This window comes from Oncorhynchus clarkii, chromosome 18 (genome assembly GCF_045791955.1).
Source record: "Oncorhynchus clarkii lewisi isolate Uvic-CL-2024 chromosome 18, UVic_Ocla_1.0, whole genome shotgun sequence".
In the NCBI taxonomy this organism is placed as follows: Eukaryota; Metazoa; Chordata; class Actinopteri; order Salmoniformes; family Salmonidae; genus Oncorhynchus; species Oncorhynchus clarkii.
The window spans coordinates 6347678-6373662 of NC_092164.1; the positions used below are offsets into that span (position 1 = coordinate 6347678).

At 43.5% G+C, this 25985-nt stretch overlaps 4 protein-coding genes and 1 pseudogene across 11 annotated transcripts in view; 1 reads left to right on the top strand and 4 right to left on the bottom strand.

Annotated features, from left to right (window-relative positions):
* Window positions 1-4435, top strand: part of LOC139372970 (receptor-type tyrosine-protein phosphatase-like N) — a 37576-nt gene extending 33141 nt beyond the window's left edge. The window contains exons 18-23 of the mRNA XM_071112875.1: window positions 1-62; window positions 169-335; window positions 1633-1686; window positions 2755-2819; window positions 2928-3001; window positions 3648-4435. The exon at window positions 1-62 is cut by the window's left edge and continues 58 nt beyond it. Coding sequence (XP_070968976.1) covers window positions 1-62; window positions 169-335; window positions 1633-1686; window positions 2755-2819; window positions 2928-3001; window positions 3648-3719 — 494 coding nt within the window. The 3' untranslated portion in view covers window positions 3720-4435. The remainder of the gene's footprint in view (window positions 63-168; window positions 336-1632; window positions 1687-2754; window positions 2820-2927; window positions 3002-3647) is intronic.
* Window positions 4436-6273: 1838 nt separating this feature from the next.
* LOC139372961 (tubulin alpha chain-like) lies at window positions 6274-10047 on the bottom strand. The gene is made up of 4 exons (XM_071112863.1): window positions 9892-10047; window positions 8019-8241; window positions 7774-7922; window positions 6274-7675 (listed from the first exon to the last, which is right to left on the bottom strand). The coding sequence occupies exons 1-4, from the start codon at window positions 9892-9894 to the stop codon at window positions 6698-6700; spliced, it is 1353 nt and encodes a 450-aa protein (XP_070968964.1). The 5' UTR covers window positions 9895-10047; the 3' UTR covers window positions 6274-6697.
* A 678-nt stretch (window positions 10048-10725) lies between these two features.
* Window positions 10726-13795, bottom strand: LOC139373937 (tubulin alpha chain-like; annotated as a pseudogene).
* LOC139372960 (tubulin alpha-1A chain-like) lies at window positions 13650-16651 on the bottom strand. Its single transcript, XM_071112862.1, has 4 exons — window positions 16375-16651; window positions 15833-16055; window positions 15587-15735; window positions 13650-14891 (listed from the first exon to the last, which is right to left on the bottom strand). The coding sequence occupies exons 1-4, from the start codon at window positions 16375-16377 to the stop codon at window positions 13911-13913; spliced, it is 1356 nt and encodes a 451-aa protein (XP_070968963.1). The 5' UTR covers window positions 16378-16651; the 3' UTR covers window positions 13650-13910.
* A 2654-nt stretch (window positions 16652-19305) lies between these two features.
* The window catches only part of LOC139372954 (myc box-dependent-interacting protein 1-like), a 47545-nt gene continuing 40865 nt past the window's right edge, over window positions 19306-25985 (bottom strand). For 6 of the 8 annotated variants that reach the window (XM_071112849.1, XM_071112854.1, XM_071112852.1 and 3 more), the window contains 6 exons: window positions 23436-23459; window positions 20792-21190; window positions 20349-20387; window positions 20132-20185; window positions 19814-19915; window positions 19306-19710 (listed from right to left, as the gene is read on the bottom strand). In XM_071112849.1, the coding sequence (XP_070968950.1) occupies window positions 19609-19710; window positions 19814-19915; window positions 20132-20185; window positions 20349-20387; window positions 20792-21190; window positions 23436-23459 (720 nt within the window). In that variant the 3' untranslated portion in view covers window positions 19306-19608. The remainder of the gene's footprint in view (window positions 19711-19813; window positions 19916-20131; window positions 20186-20348; window positions 20388-20791; window positions 21191-23435; window positions 23460-25985) is intronic. The other 2 variants (XM_071112856.1, XM_071112855.1) reach the window with 1 other exon arrangement.

Below are 25985 nucleotides of genomic sequence, written 5' to 3' on the forward strand. Positions count from 1 at the left end.
GAGAGAAACAGTGTGATCGCTACTGGCCTGACGAGGGATCCTCCCTCTACCACATCTATGAGGTGTGTGTGTCTGACTCGGTGTCTGACTCGGTGTGTGTGTGTGTGTCTGACTCAGTGTGTGTGTCTGTCTGTCCTGATCTGTAACAATGGTCTGTGTGTCCATCAGGTGAACCTGGTTTCGGAGCACATCTGGTGCAATGACTTCCTGGTTCGTAGTTTCTACCTGAAGAACGTCCAGACCCAGGAGACCCGCACACTCACCCAGTTCCACTTCCTCAGCTGGCCTGCCCAGGGCATCCCCACCTCCACACGCACCCTACTGGACTTCCGCAGGTACCGCATGGACATTGAACGCAGGGTTGTGTTTACTAGGCACGAAATGGGGGGGGGGGGGGGAATGGACTGAAACAGGGAGTGACTACTGCTCATTTTCATTTTCCGTTTGAAAAACACTTTAAAACATTGCATGCTATAATGAACACAACCCAGATTTACAGGACAACAGAATGTTTGACATGTTGAGGTTTGGAAGGGATTTTATTATATGATACATCCTATGGTTTTGCCAGACCATGCTCCTATCTCGTTTGGTCTCATTCCTTTGTCACTCGTCAACAGTGTCAGTTTCACAGACCTTTCTCTGTCCACAACTCCTTATAATCCTAAATCCATTTTACCCATCTGACCCCTACTAGATGATGGGATGACCAAAACATATACAACATATGTCATTTCACTCATCCATCCTGCTCTCTTTCCTTTTACACTCTGTCTGTCTCGTTCTGTCTCTCTCTGTGTGTTGTCTTTACTTAATTAGCCTTTCTCTTTCAATCCCTCCTCACATCTCTCCCTCTGTCCCTCTTCTTTGCTCTCACACATCTATCTTGCGATGGAGGTCAGCGGGCTCATGATATTTTACATATCTGTCCGTGTCATCTTTGTGATTTGCAGCTAGTAGTCTGGGTCCAGTTGCATAGTCACAAAAATGATCATGGACAGGTGTGGCTGCAGCAGGAGGTCCATCGCCTAACCCCTTTGCTCCCTCGTCTCTCTCCCTGTTTTATACTCTCTCTGTCTACATTTCTCTCACCCTTTTGACTCTCCTCCTCATCACTATGCTGCGAACGCTCCTCTTTATCTAGAAGTTATTTTCATCCTATAATGATTGTTAAACTGGAGTGGAGCTTCAAAACAGGGCTGTTTTCCTCCATATTGAATACACACTGACTGCTTGTTTAGAACCGCTAGGCTGCGTTCCAGTGCGACTATATTGCTGCCAGATCTCCTAATGCTTGCATAGGTCTTTAAAAAAAGATCAGTGAGCCACATCGTGTGATTACGCAGTCTGATGCCCAACTGCACAGTCAGATGACGTGGCACGCAACCATTGGTTGATGCAATGCAACATCTGCAATGTAAACGGCCTGGAATGCGACTTTAACATTTTTATTAATTAGGACACGGCTGCAATTGAGCTAGGATTTGTGTTGTTGTCCTCATTTTAGCTTATCTGACGTTTGTGTGACATGCCATTGTCAAGCATGATCAATATATATGTTCTCCATCAGTGTTCACTATTCATTCAGTATTCACTTATATTTGATCTCCCTCTCTCCCTGCTGCTCCACAGAAAGGTGAATAAGTGCTACAGAGGCAGATCTTGTCCGATCATTGTACACTGCAGGTAAACCAACGTTTGCAATACCACTTTTGTCCACATGGTGGCAGAACCTCGCGATTCTCTTTCAGATGCTGCTTGGTTCAGGTGTTGTCGGAGAGAGTGTAAATGTAGCACTGATGTTCCACTATATTAACCCAGATGCTTCATTGGCCGCCCTAACAATGAAAATAAATGTCTTAAAAAAATGGAAGACAGTCGAGGCAAGACAGGTGGGACCCTTCTGACCCGTGTGGCTCAGTTGGTAGAGTGTGGCGCTTGCAACACCAGAGTTACAAAAAAAGTATGCACTCACTGCTGTAAATCGCTCTGGATAATAGTGTCTGCTAAATGACTAACATGTAAAAATGTCATTCTAGCCAATGAGAGGGCAGATACGCGTGTGAACAACCGCAATGGTATTTGCTAGCTGGAATCCTTGAGACGTCCCTATCCCGTTGAATTGTAAAACGGTTAAAGATCCCGCATAGCACAGGCACAACTTCGATATAAAGTTGCCTGGATGTCACGTGTTCTACTTATATCAATACACACGCAACAACCTAAGAATTACAAAACTTATATTCGATCAAACAAACCTCACGTAACAAATAAACGATTACATTTTTTGTTAACCTGCTGGGGAACAGAGATTTTGGGCCGAGTTATCCCTCTCACTTCGCCTCTTCCTCTCTGAATGCACTCCATTATCTATGGTGGTGTTTTGACTAAATAATGCATGCTATATAGATTGACGTTTATTGTCCAACAAGAGGGAATTCTTAGCACAGCTTGCACATTACATACACAAAACACAGCAGGAAACAAACAACCAGACGGGGCTGGTGGGAGGAGCTATAGGAGGACTGCTCATTGTAATGGCTAGAATGGAATCAATGGAACGGTACCAAACACATGGAAACAATGTGTTTAACTCCGTTCCATTGATTCCATTCCAGCCAATACAATGAGCCTGTCCTCCTATAGCTCTGCCCACCAGCCTCCTCAGCAAACAACAGTTGTAAGTTGATATGTATATTGTTCAGTCAGTGGTTTGGTCTATTAATGTTAAGATGTTCATGTTTTCCTACACAGTGATGGTACAGGCCGGACTGGCACCTACATCCTGATTGACATGGTTCTGAACCGCATGGCCAAGGGTAAGCATATTAGACTGTCCATTTCCGTGTATGTAAATGTGTGTGTGATTTTGGTATAGGAGTGTTTTCTGCCGGCATTTTTGGCTTAAAATTGAAGTTTTATTTCAGGAGTGAAGGAGATTGACATTGCTGCTACCCTGGAACACGTCCGTGACCAGAGACCAGGGATGGTGCGCACCAAGGTACTGTCATAAATACAACCTTGTGTATGTACAGTATATCATCTATGGTGGATAAATTCCCAAACATTTTTTTATTTTTTATTTCACCTTTATTTCACCAGGTAGGCAAGTTGAGAACAAGTTCTCATTTACAATTGCGACCTGGCCAAGATAAAGCAAAGCAGTTCGACACATACAACGACACAGAGTTACACATGGAGTAAAACAAACATACAGTCAATAATACAGTAGAAACAAGTCTATATATATGATGTGAGCAAATGAGGTGAGATAAGGGAGGTAAAGGCAAAAAAAAAGGCCATGGTGGCAAAGTAAATACACTATAGCAAGTAAAACACTGGAATGGTAGATTTGCAATGGAAGAATGTGCAAAGTAGAAATAAAAATAATGGGGTGCAAAGGAGCAAAATAAATAAATTAAATACAGTAGGGAAAGAGGTAGTTGTTTAAGCTACATTATAGGTGGGCTATGTACAGGTGCAGTAATCTGTGAGCTGCTCTGACAGTTGGTGCTTAAAGCTAGTGAGGGAGATAAGTGTACATGACATGCATTGCGTCATCAGACCATAACGCACATCCACAATTGGATTATAACCTATCTATTCACTGTTCAATTTAAATCACATAATGATCATCTTCCCTACAGGAGCAGTTTGAGTTTGCCCTGACCGCTGTGGCGGAGGAGGTGAATGCCATCCTGAAAGCCCTGCCCCAGTGAAACCAACTCGATCCAGACCTGCCTACCTGCCTGTACCACAGACCCCCCCCACTCAATGATCCTTCCCTTGCGCCATGGAATTATATCTGCAATCATCAACTGTGTCTTACCTCACCTTTTCTCTACAATATGGTGTAGAATGACCAAGCTGTTCTTTGTGCTTTCTCTCCTGTTTGAATGATGCCTTTGATTTCTTGCTATTCTCTGTGGTGGTGATGAGGAAGAGGGTGTTTCTGTCATCTTCTATACGTGTCCTCTGACAGAGTTCCCTTGTGAACAGTTTCCAGGTTATTGGGGTGAGCTGAGATGGCTTATTGTTCTCTCAAAGGTAGATAGAAATCATAATATTTTAACGTTTTACATCAAAGAACTATGTCCTTTTCAGAGTGTTATCACAAAGGTTTCGGCTGTGGTTGGTGAATGAGGATGGATGTGAGTCAAGAAGGCTTGCCAGCTGTCACTCTCCGATTCTCCCTGCTCCTCAGAGCGTATTTGTTTACAATTTACCCAAATCTCAAACCCTGCTCATTCACATTCTATGTTCTCGTGTTTTACTAACTCTCTAGGTAAAATGACTAACCCATACTTCCCTCTTCTCTTCCTGTGCCATATAGATTGTTGTAAATGATTTGTTCAATTATTGTTGTTTACCTCAAGCAAACCAGAAAAAAAATAAACAAAAAATGTTAAAATATGAAAAATGCCTATTTTGTAACTTTGTGTGGTAACTAATAAACGTTGATGTGTGTGTTGCAAATGCTTAATAGACTGAGTGCTGTTTTCTCAGATGTTTTTTACAATGTTTATTTATTGTGCAGGTTTTCATTTTTGTTTTCAAATCCTACCAATCACAATCGTTCAAGGGGTCAAATTAGTTTTCAAACATGCACGTGTCGTATTTGCCACGCAAACAGACTGACGTCTCCTACTGCCAACGAGAGCTAGTGTGAGGTAAGGTTTCATCCCAATATGCTGACAAAATCATCCAATCCAAGTGTTATGAACATTCAACGTTACAGTAATATAAATGTACTTTCAACCACGAAGTCCTTTTGATTCAATTTAAAATAACAAAGATTTTGGCCAGCCGTGAAGGCATATCGCGCGCCAGAGGCCACGCCAATGCTGTTAGCTAGAAGAGCTAGCTAACTTCAGGCATAGGCACATCCCCTTCATACAGAAAGAATTAGCCAAAATGTGTACTTTTTTTACTCACTATTTTATTGGCCAGTCTAGTTTACGTTCGACTATAATCTGATAGCAAGAGGTGGGGAAACTAGCTCCGGCTCGGAAAACGGTTTTGATCTGTCATCCAACTCGTAATTCCAAATCGGGCATCTTTCAAGAACTCCGTCCTGAAGATCACTGACGTCATGATTTGAACTCGGTTTTTGTCCCGAGTTCACAATGCCGCGTTCAGAACAACTGGGAACTCTGGAAAAATACACGGTCAAATCATGACGTCAGTTATATTTAGGTCGGAAAGTCGGCGCTCCAGAAAGAGTACCCAAGTTCGATTTTCCCCAGTCGGACCTCGTTTTTTCCCTAGTTCCCAGTTGTTTTGAACGCCCTGAAGTCGGATGTCAGAGTTCCCAGTTGTCATGAAAGCACTGTTAGAAAATGTGTAGAGTGTATGTCATAAGGTAGATCATCACAGAATCCGTGAAAACAACGAGTTATTGTTTTCTCTGATATATGCCTATACTTTAAGTCCTCTTATTGATACTGGGTTTGGTAGACAGCAATATTTTGAGGCTCTAACAAAGTGGGTTTTAACAACAGGATGCAGGATCACCATCACTTCAATCAACCATAGAAGGGAAAGGCTGTTAACATTTAGGCCCTAATGCATGTTTAATCTCTTCATTGCTAGCAAGGCAGTGACGAGCTCAGTAAGAGGATTGGGTTGTTTTTCAAAGTGGAGATTGTTTACCAATGAAAGTGAATTCCATAAATTTCAAGCGTACAGTATTATAACTTGAGTGCATTTTGTTGTACAGGATCTGTACTATGGCATGCAGTAGCATAACGTTGTATGGTCAGAAAACATCTGGAGAGATTGCGGAGAGCGAGAGGGTTAATGTTTGATCAAATCTGGTTTAGTAAACCTCTCTAAATGTCTGACTTGTAAGTTTGGCAGCTCCATATAGCTTGGCCTACCACCAACTTTAGAAACTGCTCACTTTAAAATGTCCTACAGTTGAATGCTGAATCTTTTTCTCAGCTTGGCACATCACGCCGACAGTGTCATTGCAGTTTTTGGTACACTAGAAGTACATTCATTTTCAATGTATTTATTAAAATTGTATTTCACTAGGCAAGTCAGTTAAGAACAAATTCTTATTTACAATGACAGCCTAGGAACAGTGGGTTAACTGCCTTGTTCAGGGGCAGAACAACAGATTTGTACCTTGTCAGCTCAGGGATTGATCTAGCAACCTTTGGGTTACTGGCCCAACACTCTAACCACTAGGCGACCTGCCGCCCCTCCACTCTAACCACAAGGCGACCTGCCGTGTTTTCCTTGCAGTATTGCGTTGCAGTGCGTTCTGTGTGGTGCATACATTGGATTTATTGAACATATGCTTCAAACTGTATACATAGACGGCTTGACAGAAATGGTAGCAGAAGGGGAATGTTGAACTTTTGTTGCACACATCCAGATGATGCTGCATATTATTTTGCGAAATTACGTTGTCGGTGTGATCAACGCGTCAGATATATCTGCTACTTCATGTTGACATACCAAGAGGTTTCAACCAGTAAACACAATAAGCTTTTTTTTCTTTCATATTTTATTCAAAATGGCTGATGTGAGGCAGGAAGGTTCTTCTTGTAGCTGGGTGGAATGTGCTTACTCTATGGAATGATTTCCAATATTAGTCCGTTAAACCTTTTTGTTGTTTTCTTACTACTTGCACTATCCGGGACTAGTAGACTATATTAATGGAACATCAGCAGATCAGGAGTTACACCCTTTAGTACTCCTCTCCTTCTTCATCCTCGTCCCCGACACTGTCAGTACCCACCTCTTCATAGTCCTTCTCCAGGGCTGCCATGTCTTCTCTGGCCTCTGAGAACTCTCCCTCCTCCATGCCCTCTCCCACATACCAGTGCACAAAGGCTCTCTTGGCGTACATCAGGTCAAACTTGTGGTCAAGCCTGGCCCAGGCCTCAGCGATGGCGGTGGTGTTGCTCAGCATACACACAGCTCTCTGGACCTTGGCCAGATCTCCTCCAGGGACCACTGTGGGTGGCTGGTAGTTGATACCGACCTTGAAGCCAGTGGGACACCAGTCTACAAACTGGATGGTGCGCTTGGTCTTGATGGTGGCGATGGCAGAGTTGACATCTTTGGGCACAACGTCACCACGGTAGAGCAGGCAGCAGGCCATGTACTTGCCGTGACGTGGGTCACATTTCACCATCTGATTGGCTGGCTCAAAGCAGGCGTTGGTGATGTCAGCAACAGACAGCTGCTCATGGTAGGCCTTCTCAGCAGAGATGACTGGGGCATAAGTGGCAAGAGGGAAGTGGATACGGGGGTAAGGCACCAAGTTGGTCTGGAACTCAGTCAGGTCCACATTGAGGGCTCCATCGAAACGCAGGGAGGCGGTGATGGAGGAAACGATCTGACCAATCAGCCTGTTGAGGTTGGTGTAGGTGGGGCGCTCAATGTCCAGGTTCCTGCGGCAGATATCATAGATGGCCTCATTGTCCACCATGAAGGCACAGTCCGAGTGCTCCAGGGTGGTGTGGGTGGTCAGGATGGAGTTGTAAGGCTCCACCACAGCAGTCGAAACTTGGGGAGCAGGGTAAACAGCAAACTCAAGCTTGGACTTCTTCCCATAGTCGACAGAGAGACGTTCCATCAGCAGAGAGGTGAACCCAGAGCCGGTGCCTCCTCCAAAGCTGTGGAAGATCAGGAATCCCTGGAGACCAGTGCACTGGTCAGCCTGAAAGAAACAAAGGGAAGAAAATGTCATTATTACCCTTCATTGAAATGTATACCTTTTGGTTTCAGTACAAGGCCTAGCAATGAAATGGATCTTACCAGTTTGCGAGTCCTATCGAGTACCAGGTCGATGATCTCCTTGCCAATGGTGTAGTGACCACGGGCATAGTTGTTGGCAGCGTCCTCCTTGCCTGTGATCAGCTGCTCAGGGTGGAACAGCTGGCGGTAGGTACCTGTGCGGACCTCATCTGTGGACATGGGGAATTGACATTTAATATCTGTAGCTTTAACCTATAAAAATATGGAGATTGGAATGTCAGTAGGCAAATTGTTTGTCAACTTACCGATGACGGTTGGCTCCAGGTCTACAAAGACTGCACGAGGAACGTGTTTACCAGCCCCAGTCTCACTGAAGAAGGTATTGAAGGAGTCATCTCCCCCTCCGATTGTCTTGTCACTGGGCATCTGTCCATCAGGCTGGATCCCATGTTCCAGGCAGTACAATTCCCAGCATGCATTGCCCATCTGGGCTCCAGCCTGGCCGACATGCATAGAAATACACTCACGCTGCAGAGAAACAGAGGTGTCATAAAGCTCAACGTCAAGAAAACGTCATCCCTCAACTGATGAATGCTCATGGATATCCTATCTGTTATTCAACCAAAACACAAAATAAAAAATGTTGACACTACAATACATTAATGGCTCTAGGTACAGGCCAAACTGTTTGTGGCCAAGAAACCGCTTACGCCTCCACAAACTCTGAAGAGCTCCGTTGGATGAATAGAGAGCAAGTGTTATTGGCTGGAACTGGCTGTGGAAGAAAATCTGAAAATGATCCATCCAATGAAATCAGCCCTGACATCTGTGAATCCTATTCATGATGAAGGTAGGACCTTCTATTTCCTTTCCTTTGTTTTCCCTTTTAGATTCCTGGCTGCAGACTGGTCACATGCAATAAGCCCACAGTTTCCAATGATACTCTCTCTCACTGTCCCAGTCTAGATATCTGAATCGATCATAGGCCAGGGATTCAATGTCATTGCTGTTTGGCAACAAGCACCATCCTTACCAACTGCAAATCGGTAGTCCTATTGTTAGGATACAAATTATTATGAGTCAATAGTGAGAGTAGTCATTTTACTGTGTCTTAACACCTGTTCCAGATTTAAATCTTATATTACCCCAACGACAGCTGGCTAAAGGGTGGGGTTGCTCCTCCGCAGGCTGTGAAGCTTTGGGCAGCTGAATGCTGAGTCATATGCAGGTTATTACTGCAGCCCCACGGAGACTGAGCTGTGTGAACAACAATTATTGGTACCGTGATTGTCTTCCCAATAAAACATTTATTTACAGGAAGATTGACCAGGGTGATTGCAATTTGTTCCATTCATTATAATGGGTGGATCCTGCTTTCTGCTAACAATGCCTGTAGTGCTGCGTCGGTCTTGAACTAACCCTGTCTTCAATGAGAGGGGGCAGTCGTTCTCCAATGAAACCAGCAATGCAGTTATGAACTCCCAGTGCTAGAGAGGAAAAATCCATAGCCCGGCAGGCCACTCCCCACTCTGCCCTCAGTGCCAAAGCGCGCTGCTTTGTGTAACGCACAGACAGGATATCTGACTGTGTCCTCTAGAACATACTCAAACTTTTTTTCTCTTCATAACTGCTCAACCCAGATACAAATATTCCCTCCCCTGTTATTACTCAAGAATGAAAGTACAACAAAAAATTGCATTTAGCCAAAACAAATGGTCAAGTAAAACAATTTTGTAAATACCCTTCCACCCAAACAAATGGAATAATTGTTCTTGAAAATTAATTTCTACATCAAATTGAGGCAAGTGCTTCTGACTGTAATGTGCTTTCCTCCCGCTGGTGGAGGAAACTGTGCCAGTTCTCTGGCGTCAGCCCCACATGCTCTGAGTCCCCTTCGTCACAGTGCTGAGTCCGTCTCCACTGCACCCAAACCCACAGCCTATCCAACAACGGCAGCATGGCTTTTAATGCTATCTATAAGATAAAAAAAACCTGTAACATTAGCCAATGATAGTGTATACTTATCAAACACTAACAAACTAGAAATAAATATATCCCTATATATTTGACCGAAAATGTACAAATGTTCAATCCAAGGACATATTTATTTCTCTCACTGTTTGTCTAAAATGTAGTTATTAATTTTTTTCAGAATCAGCTGCAGTACTCAGCACTCACCATTTTGACAGATTTCTTTCCTTCGGCCGACGTTGAGGATTCGGAGAATGAAGGCTGTAATGGGGGAGGGGGCCACGGTGGGGGTTTTATATGTCTGGTGGAAGGGCGATGCAGGAAGCTGTATTATTTTCTCTTGGCGGGAGCGACTGTTAACACAAAAAAAGGGGCGGCCCCTCGGCAAGCTGCTAATCTCTCTCAGGGACAAAGTCAGAGCTGTAGGTCTGCTTTCAATGCAGAGTCCACACTCCACACTCTATAACCCAAAGGAATGCTCCTCAGGCAATTAAAGGTTGACAAGCAGATGTTACATCGTGGGTAATATCTTTCATAATCACTATCACTAATATAATATTTAATGTAGAGAACAGGGAATGGAAGTTGGCTCTACTGGAAGGGAAAGAAACTACTCAAAGCACAGGGGAGGGGCTTGCAACTTTGCATATAATACCTGCTACTGGGAACAAAAGAGCCGAGAAGTAGCCTACACCAAAAGTAATCTTTTTAAAGTAAGAAATATTTGTCACAATCCTAAATGTATTTTTTCATTCATGCTCAAGGGACATTTATTTATACGTTATATTGGTAACACTTTCTTAAGAATCGATGTGTAGGCCTATATCATTAATTGAAATGAAAGTAAATATTGGAGATGGCACCTTTTTAAGTACCCTGTTAACCTAGTTTTGTAGAGAACACAATTGGAGGTCAGCTTTACAAAGCCTGAACTGCTGTGGAATTAGCTATTTGTTTTTGGCCCCAACCTCAATCACATCCACTGATTGTACAAAACATTAGGAACACCTTCCTAATATTGTGTTGCATCCCATTTTGCCTTCAGAACAGCCTCAATTCGTCGGGGGCATGGACTCTACAAAGTGTCAAGCATTCCACAGTGATGCTGGCCCAAGTTAAATCCAACGCTTCCCACAGTTGTGCCAAGTTGGCTGGATGTCCTTTGAGTGGTGGACCATTCTTGATACACACGGGAAACTGTTGAGCATGAAAAACCCAGCAGATTTCATAGATGGCCTCATTGTCCACCATGAAGGCACAGTCTGAGTGCTCCAGGGTGGTGTGGGTAGTCAGAATGGAGTTGTAAGGCTCCACCACAGCAGTAGAAACTTGGGGAGCAGGGTAAACAGCAAATTCAAGCTTGGACTTCTTCCCATAGTCGACAGAGAGACGTTCCATCAGCAGGGAGGTGAACCCAGAGCCGGTGCCTCCTGTGGAAGATCAGGAAGCCCTGAAGCCCAGTGCCTTGGTCAGCCTGAAAGAACCACGGAAGAATGTGTCACAAACCATATATTTCTTTATCAAAGATAGAAGGTACATCCACCTAGAAAGATGACTAGTTTGGGTCTTACCAGTTTGCGAGTCCTATCGAGTACCAGGTCGATGATCTCCTTGCCAATGGTGTAGTGACCACGGGCATAGTTGTTGGCAGCGTCCTCCTTGCCTGTGATCAGCTGCTCAGGGTGGAACAGCTGGCGGTAGGTACCTGTGCGGACCTCATCTGTTGGGAGACAACAATACATTTATAAATCTACTATTGACGTATGCTTTTTGTCAAATTCCATCAGCTGTTAATGAAAGCCTCCTGTTTACCAATGACAGTTGGCTCCGGGTCTACAAAGAATGCACGGGGAACATGTTTGCCGGCCCCAGTCTCACTGAAGAAGGTGTTGAAGGAGTCATCTCCCCCCCACTTGGCATCTGTCCATGCAGATGGATCACATGCTCCAGGCAATAGAGCTCCCAGCATGCATTTCCAATTTGAGCCCCAGCTTGGCCAATGTGGACAGAGATACATTCACCCTGGAGAGAGAGAAAGGAATCACTCAAGTCACATGCCATTAAAGAAAATGATTTTTTAAGAACAAGCTGTGGTGGAAACAGCTGAACTCTTGCTACACTAATTTGAGGAAAACTCGTTTCTGTTTCTTGATTGAATTATTTCATATAAAGGTTGCTATGGCCTGGTGAGTTTTTTTAATGATAAGTCTAGTTAATTGCCTCACGATGACAAACGTAGCATGAAAATATTACTAAAATCATCATCTTTTACAAAATTAATATTTGTATTTTAACTTTTTAAATTGCAAGCAAACATTCGATTTTAGAAAACGCGCTCACCATGTTTCAGACTCTCGGACTCTCCTGAAGCAGTTGCCTACTCGGGGAATCTTTTATATTGTCATGTAAAGGCTCATGGAGCAAGTTTTTAACCGTGCCGGATTGCTAGGCAACAACGGTGCATTGTTGTAGTAACTGGAGAACTCGGATAAGCTGATACCATCTTTGATTCTTAACTGAAACAGGGACAAAGACCAATAATATGAATTGCTACCTTGAGTCTAGGATGGGTGAACAGTAACCTTGACCTGTCCAGTATTTGTGAAATAAGACCAATATGTATTACATTTATTTGCCTTGCCCTCCTCATATAGTAGTTACATTTGACAAGTAAAATGTAACTTAAGTTATATGAAGAAAAATAACAATTTAAAAATGTATTTTGCACTCTGAACAAAGTCTGTTTCAAGATATTTTGTGCTCTTGTTTCAATGGTTTTCACTCATTTACCGTAGAGGACACTGTACACATTTACTGCTCAAACTCTTTCCAACTAAAGAGGATCCATTTTGTAAAGGTCATGTTGTCCCATTGCCCTGAGGAAAGAAAATGGATACCTCCCCATGGTGACCTGAATAGGCTGTTGTTACAGGAGATCGTTATGGTCACCATAGTAGTAGAGATTAATTTACAATGCAAATGTCCTCAGGTGAGCGGGCGCCTAGGGAAAACCTCAACGTCGGTCTTCCGTAAAGCAGGTGTCTGTTCAGAGCTCTGTCTATAGTCCTATTGTCTATAACAGAATGTGAACAGCTGGCTTCACACAAGTTGTTCTTTTTTAAACCAAGTGCTTTTGTTCTTAGTTTATCTGGTGTGTGTGTGTGGTCAGAAGTCTTCATTGTTTGCCAGGGAAGCAGTCTTTCCTTTCAAAGGATTGGCTAACTATATGTACTATTTATAAAAATGCTTGTCTATTAAAAGAGCATATTATATATCAACTAAATGATTTATCTTGCCATCAATATTGTGTAGTTTTACAGTTCATGCTGTCAAATTCACAGCTCTAAGGCATTATCGCAGCAGTATTTGTTTTACTTTTGAGTGTGGTGAAAATTATGGTTCTACCACTAAGGTTTTGTTAGCTGTTAAATACACTGAATGTAAGCAAGTGTTGGGCAATGTATAACCACAGGTACTGTAGCCACAGTTGACTTTTCATCAATGAGTATCTAAGGAGATACTGTAGTTCTCATTTGGTTGTCTTTTAGTTACCAATCATTTCTTTCAGTGTTTTACAGCTGTGTGTCCGCTGAGCTTGGCGCTTTGTTTCATAAGAAATAGAGACCTGAAAGTTAGATGGCTTCAGTTTGAGCTGACTACGTATCACCAAAAGTGGTGTGTTTACAGTACTCAATAGCCTTAACCAAACACTCTCCCACAGCTGAAGCAGGACGGGATGGAGAAGTTTAGTCGAAGTTCAGGAAAGACAGAGGACACCATTAACACCAGTGTGTGGCGGTTGATGGTGCACTACCTCCTCAAATAGATCATTGTGTGATACAGTATGACTGACTTCCCTCAAGGCAGAACCTCTTGCCACAAGCTGTGGAATGAGACAGGGTAGAGGGTTTATACATTGACATTACTGAAAAATGAGTTTTGAGCAAGCATGACACAGACCAATATTTTGGGCGTTGACAATGAATGCTTTATTTTTTCACAGAGAGGATTCATATCCAAAGAAATAGATGGTTAAAAATTATTGTTACTATTCTCGATTTGGTCAAAACTGTATCTGGCTGACAATCATAGACTTGTGTAGTTTCAACATTCATGTTGTAAAGCTGAGATTATAGATCTTAACATTCTACTCTTCCACCCCCGCATCTTCCTCTTCATTCGCTGTTGTTCTTCACAGATGTTGTTCTTTACCAGTTGACTACTTTTTAATATTCCTCTCCCTCCTCCTCCCCCTCGTCCCCTACACTGTCAGTACCCACCTCTTCATAGTCCTTCTCCAGGGCTGCCATGTCTTCTCTGGCCTCTGAGAACTCTCCCTCCTCCATGCCCTCTCCCACATACCAGTGCACAAAGGCTCTCTTGGCGTACATCAGGTCAAACTTGTGGTCAAGCCTGGCCCAGGCCTCAGCGATGGCGGTGGTGTTGCTCAGCATACACACAGCTCTCTGGACCTTGGCCAGATCTCCTCCAGGGACCACTGTGGGTGGCTGGTAGTTGATACCGACCTTGAAGCCAGTGGGACACCAGTCTACAAACTGGATGGTGCGCTTGGTCTTGATGGTGGCGATGGCAGAGTTGACATCTTTGGGCACAACATCACCACGGTAGAGCAGGCAGCAGGCCATGTACTTGCCGTGACGTGGGTCACATTTCACCATCTGATTGGCTGGCTCAAAGCAGGCGTTGGTGATCTCAGCCACTGATAGCATCTCGTGATAGGCCTTCTCAGCAGAGATGACTGGAGCATAGGTGGCCAGAGGGAAGTGGATACGGGGGTAGGGCACCAAGTTGGTCTGGAACTCTGTCAGGTCCACATTGAGAGCTCCATCGAAACGCAGGGAGGCGGTGATGGAGGAGACGATCTGACCAATCAGCCTGTTGAGGTTGGTGTAGGTGGGGCGCTCAATGTCCAGGTTCCTGCGGCAGATATCATAGATGGCCTCATTGTCCACCATGAAGGCACAGTCCGAGTGCTCCAGGGTGGTGTGGGTGGTCAGGATGGAGTTATAAGGCTCCACCACAGCAGTGGACACCTGGGGAGCTGGATAGATGGCAAACTCAAGCTTGGACTTCTTCCCATAGTCGACAGAGAGACGTTCCATCAGCAGGGAGGTGAACCCAGAGCCGGTGCCTCCTCCAAAGCTGTGGAAGATCAGGAAGCCCTGGAGACCAGTGCACTGGTCAGCCTGAAAGAAACAGATATAAATGTAATACATGTATTTATTAGTGATGGGCACTGATATGTAAAATCAATATCCATATCAGTTGAACTTTTTCGAACCGAAATGTTTGAATGAATAACATTGCAACTGTGTGGAATACATTTCCACGGCTTTGTGAAGTTCAGACAACTGCTCGCTCGTTGCCCATTGGGCCAGGTGTGAATGTCCAGGTGGCCTAATTAACCTACACAACCAGTTTGAATACAATGGGAAGTCTGTTGAAGTCTCAGTTTACAATAGCAATAAGGCACCCGGGGGTTTGTAATATATGGCCAATATACCACGGCTAAGGACTGTGTCCAGGCACTCTGCGTTGCGTCGTGCAGATGAACAGCTCTTAGTCGTGGTATATTGGCTATATACCACACCCCCTTGGGCCCTATTGCTTAAGGATAAACCGATATCACGATAGGCCTTGCTCACATCGATATCAAACGTTATGGATATCATATAGAAGTATTGATATTGATCAACCCCACTAGTATTTATTAGCATTTCCACATTTGGTGTCAACACAAGGCCTTGCTTTAAAATGCTATGAGTCTTACCAGTTCATTCTTACCTGGAAGAAACAGGGAGGAATGCGTTACAAACCTAATATATTTGTATCATAGATGGACGGAACGTCCACCTAGAAAGATGACTAGGTTGGGTCTTACCAGTTTGCGCGTCCGGTCGAGTACCAGGTCAATGATCTCCTTGCCAATGGTGTAGTGACCACGGGCATAGTTGTTGGCAGCGTCCTCCTTGCCTGTGATCAGCTGCTCAGGGTGGAACAGCTGGCGGTAGGTACCTGTGCGGACCTCATCTGTGGACATGGGGAATTGACATTTTAATATCTGTAGCTTTAACCTATAAAAATATGGAGATTGGAATGTCAGTAGGCAAATTGTTTGTCAACTTACCGATGACGGTTGGCTCCAGGTCTACAAAGACTGCACGAGGAACGTGTTTACCAGCCCCAGTCTCACTGAAGAAGGTGTTGAAGGAGTCATCTCCCCCTCCGATTGTCTTATCACTGGGCATCTGTCCATCAGGCTGGATCCCATGTTCCAGGCAGTACAGTTCCCAGCATGCATTGCCCATCTGGACACCTGCCTGGCCGACGTGGACAGAGATACATTCACGCTGCAGAGAAAGGACAGAATTGAAACCATTAGCCATATTAACATGGTCACAACTTCAGGTTACGGTTTTTGGGAGGATTTAGGTCAAACAACTAAATAGCATTTCTAATGTTACAGCTAAACGTCTCTCTTAATTTGCTCAGTAACATTATCAGTATCAATATTGCCAATACAATTCTATTTCTAACCATATATATTTGATCTATCAAGGCAATGAAACAAGAAGCAGATCTGTTTTAAGAGACATGAGGCGTATTGAAGAAACAAAGGATGGGAGCGCTGCATGAAGGGAGCAGGAGACATAATATTCAGAAGCTTACCATTGTTGCAGTTTCTTCAGGCCGACGTTAAGGATCTGCGACAGAAATCTCGCTTGTGTGTCCTGGTGGCGGCTTGTCTGTATTTATAGGATTAGGGAACACCTTGGTAACAAGCTTTGTTGTTGGTAACAAAGGGGTTAAATGTGTTTGGTCGATAGGAGTTCTGGGCTGGGAAGAGGAAAGCCAATCATTCAGCTCGAGAGGAGACACTGCATACAAGCCCTGCCGCACATCAATAACTCCTCCCCATCTACCCAGGATGATAATGTGTAACTCTGACCATCCGACCGACCAGCCCCACCTTACGTAGGACAAAAGGTTCCTAAGGGGACTAATTTAATCCCTAGACATTAAAGAACAACCTGTACCACAACAAATGCTTAGAAAATACACATACTATGTTAGTGGCAGTACCATGGGTCCATTAACGAAGGAATTTAGGAATTAGTCACTTTAAGATGGTTGATCCCCTCCCCCATAGTCCCTGCTGTTTGAGCCATTTGTTATTCAAAGGCGCTGCCTTCCCCGCCCTCACTCCCTCCCCTTGTCCCTGTGGCCTGGCAGGGTTCTGTTGTGTTTCACGCTTCGTTGACTGTATCCTATGGTAACAGGCACCATAGGTAACAGCTACACCAAGGTGACCTTTTAACTCAAGACTCCTTCATTGGCACAAGGAATCATTTATAATTAGTTTGTTTACAAAATTATCAAGTTTTAAAACATTTGACTTGTTTATCCATTTCATATGATAAAATTAATGAATTCATGGGGATGCTCCTATACTTATTTGGGAGTTAAGAAATATCTATTTATGTCACTGAATCTGTAGTGATTGTTTGAGGAATGGCTTGAAAGGGGAGCCAGTCTGAGTCCTGGAAGCATCTCCATCCCATGCACCTGCTAACAGAGTATACTGTATATTCACCACAGAAGCAGCAATGATGTCATGTGAGGAATGTGACTAAGCAAGTCCTGCTATTGGCCGCCATTACAATGCTTTGCCGTAAAGGCCTGTCAAGTCACACTGCCATCTGGTGTTATGATAAAGTAGCACAGACCACTACTATGTGGGTGTTGTCCCCGAGTGAGGGGCAGCTGTCTGGTTGGTCTTCTGATGTGTGATCAGTAGGGTGTGAAAATGTTGTTTAGGCTATCACCATACAGGCAGCATGCAGAGGTGTTCTAACCCCCAGGTGTAAAGCAGGTGAAACAATGAAGGCCACAGTGTCTGGTGTTGAACCAATCTTTAATGTTGTAAAGAAGACTGTCGGTTACAGGCTCGCTCACTTTCCACTGAGAGACATTTTAAACATACAGTTACAGGGTGTTCACACAGGTGTTGATTTCCAGCTACATCTAGGAGTTGAACACAGTACATCCCATAGGCTTAATTTGACTTGAGTTTAACTTTGGTTTTCAGCAGGACACAATGTGGACACTGAGATGATTTGTTTCAGGGCTCTTTGAATACTTTGTATGGATTGTTACATTAAAATGGTATGACACCCATAAATAGTTGCCTTACTTTTGATCAGAACATTGACCACAGTTGTAAAACTCTTCTGAACATGCGGTTTTGTTCATTACCCCTCGCCCCTCTAGCCCTTATCAACATATTCTAATACAGACAAGTTAGGTGTAGATTTTATGATTGAGCCATTATCACTCCACTCAGAGCCAAGCAATAACCTGAGTTCTAATGAAACCAATACCACAGAGTTGAGAGACTATTATTCTCTTGCTTTAGTTATCCAGTGCTTCACAAAAGTTGTCGCAACCGTAGAAATAGAATCCATAGAACAGACTTCCTCATTCAAGTCAATGGTGGCATAGTGGGTGGACTGGCAGCCATTGCACACGTGAGTTTACCAGTCAAATTGCCAGGGCTAGAGGTTTCAACTTCAAAGCCCTTTCTATGGATTCCATGTATATGGTTGCAACCATGCAGGGCTTCTGCACACCATTCCCTAACACATGTCCCAGGAATCTCTTTCACAGGAGAGGGACTGATAGAAAAATACACAGAGCTAGGGAGCCTGATTCTGATGTGTGTCCTGACTGCTGACCCAATCTCTGAGAGATTTCTCTCTAAGGGAGAGAGCAACAGCTGGGTTTCCTTTATTTCCCTTCAACTACTGCTTAGGAGAGGGACAGTACAATACAAAGGTGGAGAGAGGGACAGTACAATACAAAGGTGGAGAGAGGGACAGTACAATACAAAGGTGGAGAGAGGGACAGTACAAACATAAAGGTGGAGAGAGGGACAGTACAATACAAAGGTGGAGAGAGGGACAGTACAATACAAAGGTGGAGAGAGGGACAGTACAATACAAAGGTGGAGAGAGGGACAGTACAAACATAAAGGTGGAGAGTGGGACAGTACAATACATAAAACATTCATCTTAGCAGAGCGACAGCCTAGGGAGCCCACTTCTCAGAGGCAAATGGTACATTAAACGGGTCACAGATATAAGATCACATGGTTTCAGAACAGCTACTGAGTCTTTTTGCATTTCATTGGGCAAAATATAATAATAGTGACTTAAAGTTTGATACAGACATAAAGTATAGACTTAAGAGTTAACGACAACAGAGCCAGTAGGGTGAATGTGGAGGTATACTACCTGAACTGTCCAATAAGAACAGATATGTTTTCCCGTTGCAAAATGTTTTTCTTAGAGTACCCTTCCGAACATGACCCAGGTCAACATTGCTTTAATCTGGTGTGCCCCAAGGTTCTGGTCCAGTACCAGTACATTTTTCGTCTCATCACAGTCAGAACTGAAGGACTGATACCAGAGCAGTCCCAATCTCTGTCTAGGGGTGTGATGTTGTTACTACAGTAAAATGATCATGCAACTCTTAATGTTTTTTTTTTATTTTTTTATTTATTTATTTATTTATTTATTTTTTTTACATGATATGTCAAGCAGTGTGACATCCATTACTTTTTCATTGAAACTAGCATACTCTGTTTCTACTGGCCACATTAGCTTAGCATAAATACATTACTGACCGCATTAGCATTAGCAAAAACACATACATTACGTAGTCAAATGTAACAAATCAAAACAATAATCGTGCGAATCTGCTAAAATATACCAGCACATTTGATACACGGGTCAAGGATTGAGATGATGTGGTTTTGGTTTGTTTCTATCCTGGCAGATGTCCCAAAGGACGGAAGAGGGATTAGAGGGGAAGGGGGAGTGCAGGTTGGATGGGACGTCCGGCTCACAACTTCTGGGTAAAGTTTTCAGGGAAGACTCCTTTTGCCAAGAGGTCTTTATTCTCCAGCCAATGAGATTCCTTCACGCCCATGAGCCAGCCGTCATCCTGCACACACACAAACAGCATGGGTTATCAGAGGATGTAACCCAATCACGTGTGAAAACGTGTTATAGTTCTCAGTGGGGGTAGAATGCGGCTGGCTACCGACCTGCTCATCAGGATTCTCCCAGGCCAGGACCAGCACAACATCTCCTGCTTTCATCTCCAGCTCGTCTCCATCGGTGGCAGCATAGTCATGCATGGCTTTGACCTGAATTTATTTTTTGGACATCACACACAGCGATATTGCTACCTGATTTAAGATATACTGACCGCAACAACCAAGATCCATTGTTGGCAGAATATTGAAAAATACTAGTGTGCTGGAGTTTTCTTCCTCCATGAACCTGGAACTAGGTGTTCAAACAACCCCTTTTCAGTAGCCGTCTCTACGGTCCTCTAGAAACAAGACAAGCGAAGGGCTCACCTTGTAGATGACTCCAGCCGGCAGCACCTCAGAAGACCCATTGGTCACCGCAGTCTGGATTCAGAAATAAGCAGAGAAAAGGCTTAATTTGATACTGAGAAATGTATTAAGTGGTCAATCAATTATACAATGGTTACATCACACTGTAGAGGGAGTGATATGCCAGGGACCCAATGTTTGTACTACATATGAATGGCCCATTTACTCCAGTACTTACAGTTGCAGCCCCTGCAGCGGCTGCCACAGCAGTGTCAGTCTGGAAGGGAGAGAAAGGAGAGGTGAGAATTCCCAATGAACATGTATCCCTCCCACCCCACAAAGATCAGCATACACATACAGGTATGAAGACTTCACAGGAATACATACACCCAGGCACAAAGACTCTCCCCGGGCACAATCTGTCAACATGTGCCACCTTCAGACCGCCACAACAGCCATGCCATCTATCTACGGATCCTAAAGATGGGAGACTGAAACTTCATCAACCTCCTGTCAGATGGGGTAATCACAGGGTGTTGGTTTGTCCCAGTCAACAATCAACACCCTTCAGAAGCCTTGGTCTCCCATCACTACTGTAATGAACCTCCTGTCCATCTACCAGCGCTACCTATAGCACATCTACACTCCCCTACAGTACTTCCTCGTTCCCCGCCTACTCACGCTCTGCTCTGAGTCAGCCCAGCCAGTCTGCCCAGACTCAGCCCAGCCCACCTGCCCGTCTGCAGCTGGCTCCTCTGCCCACCCAGCCTGGGCACCCGCATCACCCCAGCCTGCCTGTCCATCAGAGGCAGCATCTGCAGCCTCTTCCCCTACCTGGGCCCCGTTATCGCCCCAGCCACCCTGAGAATGCCCAGTCTGGGTCACATCCTGGTCCCAGCATGCTTGAGAAGCCTGTGTCCCTTCAGTATCCCAGCTCGGGGCGACCCCAGTCTCATCATTGCCCCAGCCACCCTGGTTGGCTGCAAGCTTATCTTCCTCCCAGCCGGCCTTGGTCTCCTGGGACTCTTTGTCGTCGTTCTGCTGGGGCTCCTCCGCTGCAGGGGGATGCTCGGGTTCAGGCTGAGGAGGGAAGGGGGCGAGGCAGTATGGCAGGTAGAGGGGTGGCCAAGGTGCACGTGGGTGGGGCAACACAGAGAATTTGGAATGGGACCGACGATTTGATGACAAAAAGCCACAGGGCATAAAGGGGTCATGGGTCAAAAGCAGGAATTGTAGGATAAGGGATAACAGACCAAGAGAAGATAAGAGAGAGATCTGTGAGTGCTTCCAGAGAACAGCTCGCCATTCAAGTGTCTGCAGAATATGGTACCCAACAAACCAAGAACATTCCTATTGCTACTAATGTTTCAAAGAAAATGCTTGAAAGGAAATATCCTAGAACACTGAATAAAAGTACAAATTCAAAACAATTATCCCAAATGCCCAGGGCCACATTCAGTATACGAACTTTGTAGATATAAATGCAACGAATGGAGCCGACGTGATTCCTTTATTCTACTTGTTCTACATAGCATATTTCTAACTTCAGCTTGCCTCAAAAAAATAGCTAGTTAACTACACATGGTTGATGATATTACTAGGTTAACTAGTGATTATGTGAAGATTGATTGTTTTTTTATAAGATAAGTTTAATGCTAGCTAGCATTTTACCTTGGCTCATTGCAGCCACTAGGACCTTTTGACGATGCACTCGCGTAACAGGTGGTCAGCCTGCCACGGAGTTTTGTCATGGATTGCAATGTAATCGGTCATAATCGGCATCCAAAAAGGCAGATTACCGATTATGAAAACTTGAAATCGGCCCTAATTAATCGGCCATGCCGATTTAATCGGTCGACCTCTAATCTGTATAGTGGAAATTCAGCGCTACAGCATGATTGAAATTTAAAGGCAATGTCCCGCGTTAGCGGAGACTGCATTCACGGTGAACGCTGATGATATCGGCTCAAACGGAAATCACAAATTGAAAATGTAGATTTTCCATCAACCTCACGCGCAATGTAGACATCAAAGAACATAAAGTAGACCTTTCATTGTGTGTTACTGAATTCATAAAAATATTTGCTGCCATTGTAGTACGGTACAGAGAGGAAAGAGACACGAACCTGCTCTCAGAATATCTCTCAGACTGAGGAGCAGACAGACCAATATGCTTTTGTCTCTCTCCTCTCTATATAAAAACTGTATAACACAGGTGTTTTTGGAAAACTGGTCCATATATCCTAAAGTCAATAGCGAATGTGGCTATGTATATGTTTATTTTGCCGTTAATTCATTGAAAACCTATTTCAGCAAGTTAACCAAGTTTTTGCTGGTTTAGCTAGCCATGTTAATGACTAGCTAACTAGCACCGTTGGTCACTGCACTACAATGTCACGCTAGCTATTGCCAGCAGGTGATTTGGTAGCAGGTGACATTAAGTGAAATATTAAGTGAATGTTTATTTTCTTACTACCTTTAAAATGTTTATATAAAGGGTTGTACTCTGTATTTATGGATTAATTACTGTTACTGTTGCTCCTGTCTAAAAGATATCTTGTGTCCTACCTAACCAGTGAACGTGTGGCTGTGACCGTCCTGTCAATGCCTGTCATCACTGTTTGATATCTTTTACTGCAGATAAAAACCAAGTCACCCTGAAGTGCGGGTGTCCGTGTGCCTTTCTTCTGGGGGGGCTATGTGAAGTTGGTTACACGTTCTGTAAAGCTTCAGCGATTCAGATTGAATAGAACCATAAGTGTTCTGCTAATTTTGATGGAGCTGTTATTCAGAACACCTAAAACAACATACAAGGAACATACCTGCTTGACTAATAAAATTATAGTAGAATATGGTGAGTGATTCTACTAGTGTAGATTTTAAAAACAGAAACGGGGAATAATCCTGTAAGACAAAGTTATGCTTGTTATAAGAAGTGGCCAAATGGCAATATTTTTTTGAGAAAGGGTATTGCCCAGATTAGAACCTGTGACCTTCTGGTTTATATCCCAGTGTCTAGTCTACTGTGTCACTAGGGAGGAGGGTATTGCCCAGATTAGAACCTGTGACCTTCTGGTTTATATCCCAGTGTCTAGTCTACTGTGTCACAAGGGAGGGAAGCACCAGAATTGTTTTGTCACATATTTAAAGCTTTTTGTTCAGTCACTCAGTTTACTATGTTGGGTATAGTTGCAACTTGGATTCGAACTGGCCACTTAACAGGTCACAGCCCTCACGTAATGCGTGTACCACCCTTAAGTATACTTTTCCCAAACATGGAGAGCAATCAGGAGGGCTGGAGAGGGAAAATACAGGAAGTGCTTACCTCCCATGAGTCCCAGGAAGCCGCCTTCCGTGAGGCAATAAGAGATGAGAGACCAGATGAGATTAGAAAAAGCTGTGTAACCATGGCAACTGTCAACTAGGAACTACACTAGGGAAGAACTTTATAAACTTTATATAAAGGATTCAGCTAAACACCTTTTAACCACCAGACTAGGGTGGAATATTTTCCTGTTATTTTACAAATGCTCAATAAATCACTTTCAGAGATGCAGAGAATGAAGTTGGACTACTTCTAAGTAACTTTGGCTGACTCCTATGTCATCTCCTACATGTGACCTTCCATTAGAGTTTTGCTTTGGTGTGGATTGAGGATTATACATTCATATCAGTTGTGTTACCCCATTGTATTCAGCTTTACTGATTTCTGTTGTGGATTGTGTTTCTGTACACAAAAGGATAGTCTACAGAACTATGAGCAAACCAGCCTATGTATTGAATACATGGAATAGATTGTGATATCATGAATTAATCATGCACACAATGTGCTTAATTTAATCAGGAATCAAATTAGTTTGAAATTGTTTGGTGATATGCATAAAAGGTGAGTAATTACCCATAATTCTGCAGCTTTGGATAGTTGTACTTCCAGTTTTGATCATGATTTAGTGACTGCAAATAACACACACGCATAAATATATAAATACAGTGCCTTGCGAAAGTATTCGGCCCCCTTGAACTTTGCGACCTTTTGTCACATTTCAGGCTTCAAACAAAGATATAAAACTGTATTTTTTTGTGAAGAATCAACAACAAGTGGGACACAATCATGAAGTGGAACGACATTTATTGGATATTTCAAACTTTTTTAACAAATCAAAAACTGAAAAATTGGGCGTGCAAAATTATTCAGCCCCTTTACTTTCAGTGCAGCAAACTCTCTCCAGAAGTTCAGTGAGGATCTCTGAATGATCCAATGTTGACCTAAATGACTAATGATGATAAATACAATCCACCTGTGTGTAATCAAGTCTACGTATAAATGCACCTGCACTGTGATAGTCTCAGAGGTCCGTTAAAAGCGCAGAGAGCATCATGAAGAACAAGGAACACACCAGGCAGGTCCGAGATACTGTTGTGAATAAGTTTAAAGCCGGATTTGGATACAAAAATATTTCCCAAGCTTTAAACATCCCAAGGAGCACTGTGCAAGCGATAATATTGAAATGGAAGGAGTATCAGACCACTGCAAATCTACCAAGACCTGGCCGTCCCTCTAAACTTTCAGCTCATACAAGGAGAAGACTGATCAGAGATGCAGCCAAGAGGCCCATGATCACTCTGGATGAACTGCAGAGATCTACAGCTGAGGTGGGAGACTCTGTCCATAGGACAACAATCAGTCGTATATTGCACAAATCTGGCCTTTATGGAAGAGTGGCAAGAAGAAAGCCATTTCTTAAAGATATCCATAAAAAGTGTCGTTTAAAGTTTGCCACAAGCCACCTGGGAGACACACCAAACATGTGGAAGAAGGTGCTCTGGTCAGATGAAACCAAAATTGAACTTTTTGGCAACAATGCAAAACGTTATGTTTGGCGTAAAAGCAACACAGCTGAACACACCATCCCCACTGTCAAACATGGTGGTGGCAGCATCATGGTTTGGGCCTGCTTTTCTTCAGCAGGGACAGGGAAGATGGTAAAAATTGATGGGAAGATGGATGGAGCCAAATACAGGACCATTCTGGAAGAAAACCTGATGGAGTCTGCAAAAGACCTGAGACTGGGACGGAGATTTGTCTTCCAACAAGACAATGATCCAAAACATAAAGCAAAATCTACAATGGAATGGTTCAAAAATAAACATATCCAGGTGTTAGAATGGCCAAGTCAAAGTCCAGACCTGAATCCAATCGAGAATCTGTGGAAAGAACTAAAACTGCTGTTCACAAATGCTCTCCATCCAACCTCACTGAGCTCGAGCTGTTTTGCAAGGAGGAATGGGAAAAAACTTCAGTGTCTCGATGTGCAAAACTGATAGACATACCCCAAGCGACTTACAGCTGTAATCGCAGCAAAAGGTGGCGCTACAAAGTATTAACTTAAGGGGGCTGAATAATTTTGCACGCCCAATTTTTCAGTTTTTGATTTGTTAAAAAAGTTTGAAATATCCAATAAATGTCGTTCCACTTCATGATTGTGTCCCACTTGTTGTTGATTCTTCACAAAAAAATACAGTTTTATATCTTTATGTTTGAAGCCTGAAATGTGGCAAAAGGTCGCAAAGTTCAAGGGGGCCGAATACTTTCGCAAGGCACTGTATATGCTATAAAAACATTTACAATGATGGAAATCCCTTTCCATCTCTGTTTAACTGATACGATGCCCCACGTATCTATTTCGAATTGTATTCTTTTCTAAACTTCCTGTTTTATAAATTGAACCAATTGAACGCATCTAGCGTGAGAGGAATATGAGGGAAATCCCTTCCACCAGCCTCTATAGGCTGGTGCATCCGATCTCTACGGATGTACTCATATCAAAAGAAAAGAAATTAAACAGTACCCGTATGAAAGTTTTTCTTAAGTGAC

Excerpts from the sequence above, each read along its gene's own strand:
- LOC139372961 (XM_071112863.1), bottom strand. Across the intron at positions 7,923-8,018 it reads CCTGGAGCCAACCGTCATCG|ATGAGGTCCGCACAGGTACC; the intron begins GTAAGTTGACAA and ends CCATGTCCACAG. Across the intron at positions 7,676-7,773 it reads TCGATAGGACTCGCAAACTG|GCTGACCAGTGCACTGGTCT; the intron begins GTAAGATCCATT and ends TGTTTCTTTCAG.
- LOC139372960 (XM_071112862.1), bottom strand. Across the intron at positions 15,736-15,832 it reads CCTGGAGCCAACCGTCATCG|ATGAGGTCCGCACAGGTACC; the intron begins GTAAGTTGACAA and ends CCATGTCCACAG. Across the intron at positions 14,892-15,586 it reads TCGACCGGACGCGCAAACTG|GCTGACCAGTGCACTGGTCT; the intron begins GTAAGACCCAAC and ends TGTTTCTTTCAG.